This window comes from Emys orbicularis, chromosome 3 (assembly GCF_028017835.1).
Source record: "Emys orbicularis isolate rEmyOrb1 chromosome 3, rEmyOrb1.hap1, whole genome shotgun sequence".
NCBI classification, from domain to species: domain Eukaryota; kingdom Metazoa; phylum Chordata; order Testudines; family Emydidae; genus Emys; species Emys orbicularis.
The window spans coordinates 150653407-150665848 of NC_088685.1; the positions used below are offsets into that span (position 1 = coordinate 150653407).

The following is a 12442-nucleotide window of genomic DNA, read 5'->3' on the forward strand; positions in this document are numbered from 1 at the left end:
GTAATAGCGGCCTGGCCGCGACGCCATCTTGGTTGAGGCAGAAAAAGCGAGCGTGAAGGGGCGCCTGGGAGAAGGGTGCGGGCTGTGCCCTGCCATCCAGACAGCGCGCACCCAGCCTAACTGCTAACGCCTACAAGTACGCGGTAGTAGCAGTGTCTGTTTCCCATGACAGAGCCACACCCAATATGGTGAAGACCAAGTCGGCGCACTACGTCAGCGCCGTCAAAGGGGAAGAAAAGCCTAAGCCCGTATCACGTGACCGAGAGGCGGGGACGTGCAGTGAAGAGCATTCCTGTTACTGTGTCACGTGCCAGGGGTGCGAACGGAATATGGCGGCGCGCGGCAGCGTGGAGGAGATGCGGAGCCGCGTGATACTTGGGGAGTTCGGGGTCCGCAACGTGAGTGAGTTGGGTCGGGGGGAGCCTCACTCCCGGGCAGGGGGCGGGTCTAACGGGAGGGCGCGCGGGCCACGCTCTGGGTGAGCGGGGGTTGGGGGGGTTGGGGGGGCACGGGAGGTCCCGGGTCCGGTAGCGGTATCGGCCCCTGGGACCCGGCCCCGCCCAGCACCTGCTCTCTGCTTCGCTCCAGGTTCACACCACGGACTTTCCCGGCAACTACCCCGGGTACGACGACGCTTGGGACCAGGCCAAGTTCGAGAAGGTGAGAAGCCGCTGGGGGCCCTGAGCGGGAGAGGGGGGAGCTGAGCGGGGTGAATTGGGGTCTCCCGTGGCTGGTCTCTGCCGCCCATGGCAGGTGACCCCGGGCCTGGCTATGCAGTGCCTGGCTAAGGGACAGGCCCTAGGCTGCCTGGTCACCTGGCAGCAGCTGGCAAGGCTGAGCCCCCTGCCCCGGAGCTGGGGACCCCCAGTGACTCTGCCCCCTTGCGTCTGCCCTGCAGAATTTCCGGGTGGACGTGATCCACATGGATGAGAAGACGCTGGAGTTCGACATGGTGGGGATCGACGCAGCCATCGCCAATGCCTTCCGGCGTATCCTGCTCGCTGAGGTACCCAACAGGGGCTTCTGGACCTTCATGCCAGGGCTATCTGAGCCACTGCTAGCCCCATCAAATCCTGTCATATCTGTTTCTCACTGCTAGTCCTGGCTAATGTTGAGCTGCTTTGGGATGGACAAAAATTTATCCCAACCTTCTTGTTCTTTGCCCAGAAGCTACATTGTGTTGACTGGTTTCAGAGTAGCAGCCGTGTTAGTCTGTATCCGCAAAAATAACAGGAGTACTTGTGGCACCTTAGTGACTCACAAATTTATTAGAGCATAAGCTTTCGTGGGCTACAACCCACTTCTTCGGATGCATATAGAGTGAAACATATATTGAGGAGATATATATACCCCACCTGTTCATGCTCTCTGTATGTGTGTATATATATCTCCTCAATATATGTTTCACTCTATATGCATCCGAAGAAGTGGGTTGTAGCCCACGAAAGCTTATGCTCTAATAAATTTGTTAGTCTCTAAGGTGCCACAAGTACTCCTGTTATTATTGTGTTGACTGGTAAAGAAGTCTCAAGGGAGGCTGGCCAGGGTGCTAGCTCCTAGGACTGTCAGGAAGTGAGACCTAGCTCCTGGGAAAGGCGAGATTGTGACTCAGGTATAGAGAAGACAGAAGCCCCAAACTCAGTGGGGTGGAGAATAGGCTCGAAGTGCAGTGAGGATATTCCATGGACTGCCAAGCTCACAATGTATAGGCTCTGCTCCTGAGAGAGGCAAACAGTCCTTCTGTAAGCTAGGAGAGCTTAGGGGGGCGTATAAGAGACCATCAGCAGAAGCTGTTGCATTTTCTGGGATGATAAGTGTAGTCCAGCTGCTAGTAGCTGTTAAACAGCCCCCCCAAGATCCTATGCACAGATCTGTCCCCCAAGCACAGGGCCAAGTTCTACAACTGCTCATATGGGGTAATGCAAATCCTATTAAAATCAATGGTAACACTCAAGTGAGTAGAAGAGAGAAGATACAGGATCCCTCCTTTGGTAATGGTGTCTGTGAAGAGCAAGAGTTAATCAGACTCCAAAGAGGGTGGGGGTGGAGCAAGAAAATTTCTGGCTGGGTATTAGGGAATGGTGGTTAGCAAATAGCACATGGCTGGGGTACTGATTTGCTCTGTCTCCTTCTCCCTCAGGTGCCGACGATGGCTGTAGAGAAGGTCTTTGTGTACAACAACACGTCCATCGTGCAGGATGAGATCCTGGCCCATCGCTTGGGCCTCATCCCCATCCGAGCAGACCCACGCCTCTTTGAATATAAGAACCAAGGTGAGAGTCTGTGCAGGGGAATCCTATGATAAATGGAAATATTGGAGGCTGCTCCGAAGTGAAACCAGTGCCAGATGGATTGAGTAAATCTGCAGTTCCAGGAGGGAGTGGGAATCTAGTCAGTGGGGAGATAGTCCAGGCAGGACTCATTCTGCTTTCCCCATCCCTTTGTAGGTGATGAGGAAGGCACAGAAATTGACACGCTGCAGTTCCAGCTGAAAATCAAATGCAGCCGGAACCCTCACTCAGCCAAGGAGTCATCTGACCCCAATGAGCTCTACATTAATCACAAAGGTAAAACTATTCTGCTCTGGAAGTAAACTCTCCCCTTCCCCAAGTGGATAGGGACTTTGTTGACCCCAGTGAGCTCTACCTCTACCAGAAAGAGAACTCCTCTCTTCCCCTCCCCGTTCCCTCCCCCTGGCATGAAGAAAACTGATCCCTTCCCTCTATGAAACTTCCTTTTTGCAAGGTCCAATCCTCATAGTTGTATTTTCCTTGCCCTGCTGGGATCAGCAACCTCTTGTATAAGTGTTGCCTCATCTCCCTTGGTGCTAAGACAGCTTGGTCTGATACCTGTGGTACATCTCTCCACAGTGTACAGCAAACACATCACGTGGGTGCCCCTGGGAAATCAAGCAGACCTGTTCCCAGATGCAAATTTGCGGCCTGTTCATGATGACATCCTTATTGCCCAGTTGCGGCCTGGCCAGGAAATTGATGTGCTCATGCACTGTGTCAAAGGCATAGGTGAGTCAAGGGTGCTCAGTGGGGCAGCGAGATGGAAAGCATCGGTCTTTCAGGTGGGGTATGGTGTGTGTAGTGGGCATGGGGTCATAAGAATTTTTCCCTGATCTGTGGGACCTTGAGTGTGGCTTGGCTCAGTCTTAAATGGCAGGCATTAAGGAGCACTTCAGAGCTTAACCTTGTCTAATGGGGATTAGTGGGCACTCTGAATGGAGGTGGGTGCTGCTTATCCTTACTTGAAGCCCAAGGCAGTCCTAGGATGAATCCCCACATCATCCAGCAACTAAACTGGGCTTTCATCCTGGCTGCACAAAGCAGCAGTGCAGCGTCAGACTGGATTGTGATGTCTTGCTACCTCTTCACAATGGTACAGTCAGGGCCTGCTTGGGGTAAATTGGGCTGGGAAGAGCCATGGTAATGGCAGCCCTGAGGGATCTTACTCTCTCTGAGTTGCTGCAACATGCTCCTGACTTCTTATCTCTTTTCCCTCAGGTAAAGACCATGCCAAGTTTTCTCCAGTGGCCACAGCTAGTTACCGGCTGCTGCCTGACATCACTCTGCTGCAGCCCATCGAGGGGGAGGCAGCTGAGACGCTGAAGAAGTGCTTCTCCCCAGGAGTTATTGAGATTCAGAACATCAAAGGTACCTTCCACCTCCACCCCAGGGACTCTGCATTTGCAGAGATGAGACTGAGTACAGGCTAGAGCCAGGCATTGTACAAACAGAGCCTATTCCCCCAATGGCCCTCAATCCTGAATCTCTGTTCTGGGTTTGGGCTCTACAAATGAATGGGTTTGTCATGTGTAAAAATGTGATGAGGTTGAGGCCTCCCTGTTTTCTCCCTGAGATGCCAGGGCAGGATATGCCTGTCCACTTAGCTCTTTTATTGGTCTTTATAGCTGCAGGTACTGCTCAGTTGTCCATGAGGCTTTGTTGTAACAGTGGGCTGTGAGTTTGCCATTCCCAGCAGTCTTGAGGCCTCAGGTGGACCTGCGCCTAATGTTGGACAGGATGCACATTATCTTTTTGAGCTGGAGCTGCCTTTTCGGGCTTATGCCTTGCTGAAGTTTGTGTTGGAAGTAAGGAAGTTTTTTGTGTAGGACTTCAGTGCCTTTTCCTGGTGGGGAGAATTGCATGTTTTGGGTGCAGTGCTGGCAGGAAGGAGATCGCTGGTCCACTAGTATGGAGAGGGTGTGTGTATTTGTCCGTATCTCCTGCAGGGAAGAAGGTGGCAAGAGTGGCCAATGCTCGGATGGACACGTTTAGCCGGGAGATCTTTCGTCATGATGATCTGAAAAACCTTGTGCGCCTGGCACGAGTGCGAGATCACTACATCTGTAAGTAATCCGTCTCTTCTGCTGGATACTTCAGTCCATTCCTTAGCTTCTCACCCTGCAGAAACTTGTCATCACGCTATTTTAAGCCTCTTCATCATCTGCAGAAGATCAACCCTTTCATACATTCATGTTACAGTGGGTGCCCCGTGGGGGCTTCGCTTTGGGGCAGGAGGCATCCACATTTCCTTCTCCCTGTACTAAGCAAACCCTGCAGTGTCTGAACTGTTGCCCACAATGGATTAACTTGTCACTGTGTGCAGGTTACTGTCTGCTTGTAGTCATGGGTAGGCAGAGTGGCGGGGAGCATAGAATCATAGAAGTGGAATGGGCCTTAAGAAGTGATCAAGTCCAGCCCTTTGCACGGAGGCAGGACTAAGGAAAGCTAGACCATCCCTGACAGTGTTTGTTCATCCTGTTCTTAATTTCCAATTATGAGGATTCCACAGCCTCCCTTGGAAGCTTATTCCAGAGCTTAACTACACTTATTAGGAAAAACTTTCTAACTATATCTAACCTAAATCTCTTGCTGCAAATTAAGCCCATTACTTCTTGTCCTACCTTCAGTGGACGTGGAGAACTGATCCTTGTTTTTATAACAGCACTTAACATCTCTGAGGACTGTTGTCAGGTCCCCCCTCAGTCTTCTTTTCTCAAGACTAAACAAGACCAGTTTTAACCTTTCCTCATGGGTCAATGTTTTCTGAACCTCTTTATTTTTGTAGCTCTCCTCTGGACTCTCCATTTTGTCCACATCTTTCCTGAAGTGTGGTGCCTGAAATCAGACTCCGTACTCCAACCGAGGCGTCACCAAAGCCGAGTAGAGCGGGATAGTTACCTCCTCTCTTAGATAGGCTATTCCTGTTAGTCTGGGGTGTATTATTAGCCCTGTTCACAAGTTGTGAATTTGTGATCCACTTTAACCCCTCATCCTTTTCAGTGGTACTATCACCTAGCCAGTTATTCCCCATTGTGTAGTTGTGCATTTGATTTTTTTCTTCCTAAGGGTAATACTTTGGAGGACAGGATTGAAATTCAATCAAGATAAGTGCTTAAAGCCCCTCCCCCTGGTGTCATCTGCAAATTTTGTAAATATACTCTCCACTCCATTATCCAAGTCACTAATGAACACGGAGGATTTGATGTTGGGTAGTAGCTGGGCTGACCCTTGTCTCTGTTTCCCCAGTCTCAGTGGAGTCTACAGGTGTCCTGCCTCCAGATGTGCTGGTGAGTGAAGCCATCAAAGTGCTGATAGGGAAATGTCGACGGTTCCTGGATGAGTTGGACTCCAACCACATGGAGTGAGCAGTTCAGGACACCATGTTTGAGAAGCAGAGACTGATTCTATTGGCCCCGGGCTCTTTATCTGCAGGGATTGTTTCCAGCCCACAAGCCTATGTAAACAGGAGGGGACCTTCTGTTACCAAGCAATGGGACCATCCATCACCTATTCCCCGTACTGTATGTAAGCCAGCAGGTGGACACACTAGAAATGAAGGCATGCTGTTAACAGTTTCAGGACTGATAGCACTTCCACTTCCAGCTGTGTACATGCACTAGCAGGAGCCTAGGAATGTCTTATGGCTCTCATTTTCTAATGGGTTTCAGCAGCTGCAGCGGAGGGCCAGTAAAGCACAGCAGGGGCTTGTACTGGCCACTGGGCCTTACTGAAGGCCCTAGATCTTCTAAATGAAGCCTTGCTAAGGAGAAGAGCCAACTTCAAGCAAAGGCAGATTGTGTGGAATTGTTAATAAAGTAGAGGCTGTTTTGTCAGACTTCATTACATCAATTTAGCCTGGGGGTGGCTTGATTTTCTAGGTAGGAAAGTGGAAAGAGGCACCACTTAATTCATTAACAATCAAAATGCTAGTGCTGCAACACTTGAGCTAGTGCTTCGAAAGCTGGGCTATAGTGTTGAGAGGCTAAAATGCCACTTGCCTTTTTTCCCTCCAGGGTAAGCCATTGCTGTATTTGCTACAGTGGTTATTTGATCACTAAAGGGAAGAGAGATGCTAAGACCATCTCTATTAAGATGGGGTCTACTCTGTGAAAATTGAAGCAGTACTGCTTATACCGGAGCATGTGCTCTAGGTCAAGCTGCACAAAGCATGAAGAATAAAAACTAAATTGGATTTTCAACATTCTTAATCAGCTCCAGGCCTAATATAAGCCTAGCTGCAGAAAGTTTTAGAAGAGGATACTAGCCTGTTCTTATGGAGTAGGCATGTGATCTGTATAACTGCAGATTTCATCACAACTAATGAAACTCATATGAGGGAAAGTATACTCAAGTAAGGATCACACTGGACTGGGTGTGCAGCCCTGGCTCTGGGCTTGTTCACTATACACAAGCAGCTTCCTTCTTAGTTGCAACTAAGTATTATTCTTTATTTATGGGCTTCAGTAGGTGACCAAAAATAAAGGAATATCAGTCTCCCACCATCAAAAATAAGGCTGCCCAATTTTTCCCATGTAGGAAAAAAAACTTTAGGTGGTTAAAATGAGATTTCAGAAGTTAGTAAATTACTGTTTCTAAAGTTATCACAGTAGGAGCTTAATACAGGGCATCTGATGACTGCTGGAGCCCTGTACTTCCATTTTTTAAAAAAGGCTCTAGCCCTCTTCCTTGCAGAGATGGATTCCAAACTGTAACCCAGTTGTTTAGCAAAATTATTATCTGTGGAAAGAAGTTTTCTATCAATAGTGAAGTCAATCAGGCCAGCAGTTTGCAAACCAAAAGTGACCCTTTAGCTATTGAAGGGAACAAGGGTGGGAGAGATGGCTCCCCTCTCCCATATGCCTTTGTTCTCCAGTCCCTGATTGAGAGTGTTAAAGTGAGGAAAATCCTAGGCAAAGTATAAAAGCTGGAAGAAAGACTGGGTCCATGTATGTAATTTAAGCATTTTACTAAACCTTGAAAGTTAGGGAGCATCTCACAAAACAAGACACTGACTCAAATAATCATCACACCCTTCATTCTGCCCCTCAGAGTAAATGAACTGACACCTAAACTGTATAATCCCACAGCTGCACTTGTTAATAAAACTAGTACAAAAGCCAAATGTTTGCAAGACTCATTCCTGCATCTGTTTTCATATCTCTATGTTTGTGCATAACTAAGCAGGCATGTTACATATCACTTAAACATATGGGAACAGCCCACTTCATATTTTCCAGTTTTAATGATTAACAGTCAATACAGGCTATAGTTTTTTTTTTTTAATTATGCAGTTAAAAAGAGGAAATTCCTACTGTGTAACTAAGTAACACCAGTGGCAGATATCATTGTGCCCCCTCCCTATTCATGGTTTTATTTTCAGTTCAACTTTAATAGATTTTTTTAAGGTGCAAAGGAACCACTGTGATCATATAATCTGACCTCATGCAGGTCACAGGCTAGGCCAGTGGTTTTCAAACTTTTTTCTTGGGGACCCAGTTGAAGAAAATTGTTGATGCTTGTGACCCAACAGAGCTGGGGGATGAGGGGTTTGGGAGGGGCTCAGGGCTGGGTCAGAGGGTTGTGGGGTGGGGCTGGAAATGAGGGGTTCAGTGTGTGGGAGGGGGCTGGGGGTGTAAGGCCTCAGGGCTGGGGAACGGACTTGCCTCCGGTGGCTCCCAGGCAGCAGCGCAGCCGGGGTGCAGAGGCAGGCTTCCTGCCTGTTCTGGCACCACAGACTGCGCTGCGCATGAAGGGGCCAGCAGCAGGTCTGGCTCCTAGGGGGAGGCACGCAAGTGGCTCCCTGTGGCTCTCGCCCACAGGCACCACCCCCCACCCCAGCTCCCATTGGCTGGGAGTGCAGAGCTGGTGCTCAGGGTGGGGGCAGCACACAGAGCCCCCTGGCCCTGCTGCTGGCCGCTTCTGGGGTGCAGCGCAGTGTTGGAGCAGGTAGGCACTAGCCTGCCTTAGCTGGGCAGCACCGCCAACGGGACTTTTAACATCCCGGTTGGCGGTGCTGACCAGAGCGACCCAGTACTAGGTTGCGACCCAAACTTTGAAAAACGCTGGGCTAGACTACCTCACCCAATGGAAATTAGCTTCCATAGCTCAGAATCAGGAGTCACTTCCAAAAGACAAATGAACCATCCCAGGCAATACTTTGTTTCATGATGGTGATACATTCTTGTATGGCACTGGAGGCAGAGTTAGGTTGGAGTGGTTACATGAATGAGAGGCAGTATTTTGTTTAGGTGCAACTTTAGTTTCTCTTTTCCTGGCTTTTTTAAATGCAGCAGTTGGTCTTGAAAGGTCATGTATGCCTTCCCCTTAACTAGATACCTTAAATGTAGACTACAGTTCTTAAGCTTCTGAGTTGACCTTCACACAAATGTTGTATGGCTAATGATCCAAGTCAGCCCAGAGAGTACATTAACCTCAATGCTGTGAGTCAGACACTTGCCACTGGAGTAAAAATGGGTGTTGGGAGGAGAAATACATAATATGGACGCCTCATCATCACTTGGACAAGAGACCACCACAGAATAAAGGCAGACATGATACCTTGGGTATGAAACCAAAATACCTTTACTGACATTCAGAGGTTTAACAACCAATCCAGAGACAGCTTCGCATTTAATATTCCTACAAAAGAAGGCTCTAAAAACCATTAAAAAAAATCTTTGTTTCTAGCATGAAGTCACAATGTTAAAAATACCACAACACAATAAATACAACCAGCCTCTGCTGAGGCCAGGAGCCACTTCAGCTCAGGAGTAAGTAAAAAGATTATGAGGCAAAGAGTGGAAGGGACTGTGTAACAAGGGCAATAGGATGAGTGGGCTCAGGCCACAGGGATGGTCACACTGCGTTCCTGAGGCCTGCTGTTCTTTCCAGCCCCATTCTCCTAAGATTTCTGTTCTGCTCCTTGTCTAGGCCCCAGCCTAGTCAATACACTTCTCATTGGTTTCAGTTCTCTGTTCTTTTGCAGTACCCTGGATGGCAAATCATAAAAGCTCATTTTGGATAAAAACCTTCCCCCACCATACAATTTGCATTACAGAGCCCAACTCCTGCCACAACACTTGTTCCTCAAGTAACAGAGACTAAACCACCCTCACTGCCACTAGAACAGGGCACAGAAGGGTTCAAATATCAGTCCACATTTCCTTATTCTGCTAAAATGGTAGATCAGGAATTTAACCCCCGTCTTCCTCAACCCTGGCTACAGGAGGTCAAGATTTCAGGAAGAACGGTGATGCAGGACAATGCATATCCCTAAAGCAGAATGCAGGCCCACTGTCACCCCCACGCAACACTGAGGGCTGATCCCCTTCAGGATTTACAGGCTCTTGGCAGACTGGTCCAGATTTTCCATACTCTGCATCTGTCATTTTCCAGTCCACAAGGAATGCTGCGTGACATTCCTGCCCCAGTCCTGAGGGGCTTTTGATAGAAACTGGCATAAGGCTAAGCCAGCTTTCCATTTGGTTCCTTGTGGAGTAAGTTCTACTGAGCACACATACGACGATGTCTGTCTCCTTCCAGAGAGGAACAGTGTTTTAAAAATCAGACTGAGAACACTGACTCCGGGAGATTCTAGGGCACTGTAACACTCCCAAGCATGCAGCCTCCAGCCTGGAAAGCAATCACAGCTGAGAAAACTAGGGCTGCTTTCAAGTAGTCCGAGAGGGAAAGAGATTCACCAGAAAACAAGCCCTCTGCTGTCGTCACACTGGAGATGATGCCAGATGGGGACTGCCAGTGGTGGGCACAACAGGAGTGTGATGCATCCCAGGTGAAGCCTGGCTCCCTCCCTTCAGAGTGAGGCTGGGGAGTGCCATCTTCGCTGGGATACCATTCTGCCTCTCCCATTAAACCTAACTCCTGAGGGACTAGCCCAGAAGCAGGTGGGGTTCAAGTGACCCAAGGCTGCAAAATGACGAGGCTCTACCTAGTGGAGTCTATGTGCTCAGCTCTCATCTTGCACACAAGCTGAAGCCTAAAGCTGCAAATCCGATGGGAAAAATCAGGGAAAGCTGATCAAGTCCGAACTCAGGGCGCATCCCCGCACAGGAAAGGTATGGGGATGAGACCAGTGGGGGTTCTGTTTAGGCAAATGCTCATGGAGGAGTGAGAAGAGGACTCTAATGTGGTTACTACAAGAGGAGACAGAAAATATGAAGTGGGGGTGGGGGTGGCTGACATGCCCCAGCTCAGGGCTCAAAGAGCACAGTGAGGCCTTCTCCATCCTCGTTGTTCTCCAGTACGTCTGTCTCCAGTGACGACTTCACCTTTTTGAAGAGAGATGGGAGGTTCCGGATGTGAACCTCTTTGCGGAACTGTTCTCCCAGAGGCTTCTGCAGGGGACAGAGGGACAGGCCTAGGTTAGTCACTGCACCTGCAGACTCACTCTGCCAAAGGACCCCAGAATCACCTAAGTGTGTCGCAGTCATTACCCAGCTCAGGTACCATGCTTTGCTCCAACCTCTCGGTTCATGTCCCCCATCTTTTCTGTGTCCAGGAGAGTAGCCTGGCATCTGCAGTACATGCCAATGCAGGTGACACTGCCACAATGGGGTCCTGACTGTGACCACATAGTCAATTGGAGCCCAATGCTTCTTACCCCAATGGTACTGTCCTGGCTAAAGCTCTGTACCCACCCATGGGCCCTGCCCAGTGGTGCTTACACCTTCTCTGCAGGAGCCCTGTACGCAGAGTGCCAGCAGCCCTTCAGCTAGGAGAGCTCCCACAAGGTGCCCAGAGTGCTCAGTTCCATCTCACCCAGGCCAAGGCTGAAGAGAGCCAGAGCAGCACGAACACTATGGATGTGCTGCAGCCACATTCCAGCAGCACCAGAGAGCTGGACAAGGGAAAGGGGCTGAGGGGAGACGCAGACTGGCTAGGGCCGTTTCTGCAGGATTCAGGAGCCCAGTCCACAGGGAGGAAACAGGTTTCCTCTGGGCTCTGCGGTCGCCTACCCCGATGCAGCCTGCAATGAGGCGTTTGAAATTGTCCTTCCGGCGCTTGTCTGCCACTTTCAGCAGAGTTGGGTTTAGAAGCTTGGAGTCAAACTGCTCCAACGATTCCTTCTGGATTTCTGGGATCTGTTCCATCACTGCCTTCAGCTCAGCATAGCGGGGGCGCTACAGGGAGAAGGGAAGAAGCCAATCAATAGAAGTTCTACCACAGAAGCCTCCACCTTCACCTGATGGCACAGAGGAAGGGGGCTGCTACCTCCTCCACCCCTTCCCCACTTCGGCTTGGGACTAGTTCATTCATTACTATCTATCAAACCTGGCACCATAAAGATTCCCTCCTTTTTCCCCCACAGCTCCTTACCAAAGCCTCATAGATCTGGAAAGCCAGGTGGACGAGAGCTGCCATGCAGCCATCATGCTGTCCGTGTGTCTGCAACCCTTTCAGCACGCCGGTGAAGAACCAGGTCACTGCGTCAGGGAGCAGATTCCCTGTGAGCACCTAGGGGAGAGACAACAGCAGCATGGAACCGAGATACTAACACAAGCCAGGCCTGCTCCAGACAGTCCAGTCGGAGGAAACATCTAGCTCCCATCCAGACCAAAGTCGGAGTCTGTCCATGAAGGTTAGGGGGTCAGAAGGGAAGGAGCCATCAGTACCCAGAGCCTCCATTTCTGCCCCCTCCACCAATGGTCCCCTGTAGGGAAAGTACCTGTTTGAGCAATGGCCAGCAAAGCTGCGTGGTGGTTCTTTGGCAGGACAGGGTGTCCTTCCAGGAGAGGGATCTGTAGGCCGTGATCAGAAGAGCAGTGCAGACATCCTGGAAAGGGGAAGGCAGAGGAAAGAATGAGTCAGTGGAAGCACTTCCCAGCTTGGCTGAAGGGTTTGTTCCTGACAGGGGTGCATTCACAGGAATCCAGGTGGGATATCTTCCTAACAGAGGCACCCTACTTAATGCTCCAACAAAAAGCAAGATGCATGCTCAAGTCTCTGACTATCCCCAAAGGCAGCACTGCATTCCACTCTGTGCATGAGTGAGGGTCAGCATGTACCTGGTCAGCCTGCAGGTGCCACAGAGTCTGGGTCTGCTCCTATTTGCCAGTCTCTGCTGAAGCAAGGTGTCAGGCAGTTGCAAGTGGGCAGGAACAAACACCAGAACACTCCAAGAACTCACC

At 49.9% G+C, this 12442-nt stretch overlaps 2 protein-coding genes across 3 annotated transcripts in view; one reads left to right on the forward strand and one right to left on the reverse strand.

Annotated features, from left to right (window-relative positions):
* The first annotated feature begins 318 nt into the window (after positions 1–318).
* On the forward strand, positions 319–7416 carry POLR1C (RNA polymerase I and III subunit C). The gene is made up of 9 exons (XM_065400646.1): positions 319–398; positions 589–660; positions 899–1006; positions 2141–2273; positions 2448–2567; positions 2871–3023; positions 3513–3662; positions 4241–4357; positions 5541–7416. The coding sequence occupies exons 1-9, from the start codon at positions 330–332 to the stop codon at positions 5657–5659; spliced, it is 1041 nt and encodes a 346-aa protein (XP_065256718.1). The 5' UTR covers positions 319–329; the 3' UTR covers positions 5660–7416.
* A 1435-nt stretch (positions 7417–8851) lies between these two features.
* XPO5 (exportin 5) overlaps positions 8852–12442 on the reverse strand; it is a 37604-nt gene continuing 34013 nt past the window's right edge. For both annotated transcript variants that reach the window (XM_065400750.1, XM_065400749.1), the window contains 4 exons: positions 11980–12087; positions 11631–11768; positions 11270–11434; positions 8852–10648 (listed from right to left, as the gene is read on the reverse strand). In XM_065400750.1, the coding sequence (XP_065256822.1) occupies positions 10505–10648; positions 11270–11434; positions 11631–11768; positions 11980–12087 (555 nt within the window). In that variant the 3' untranslated portion in view covers positions 8852–10504. The remainder of the gene's footprint in view (positions 10649–11269; positions 11435–11630; positions 11769–11979; positions 12088–12442) is intronic.

Bases quoted from the DNA above. Each gene is read 5' to 3' on its own strand.
- POLR1C (XM_065400646.1), top strand. From the start codon at position 330: ATGGCGGCGCGCGGCAGCGTGGAGGAGATGCGGAGCCGCGTGATACTT. The intron at 1,007-2,140 runs GTACCCAACAGG...CTTCTCCCTCAG, and splicing joins GGCGTATCCTGCTCGCTGAG to GTGCCGACGATGGCTGTAGA. The intron at 3,024-3,512 runs GTGAGTCAAGGG...CTTTTCCCTCAG, and splicing joins GCACTGTGTCAAAGGCATAG to GTAAAGACCATGCCAAGTTT.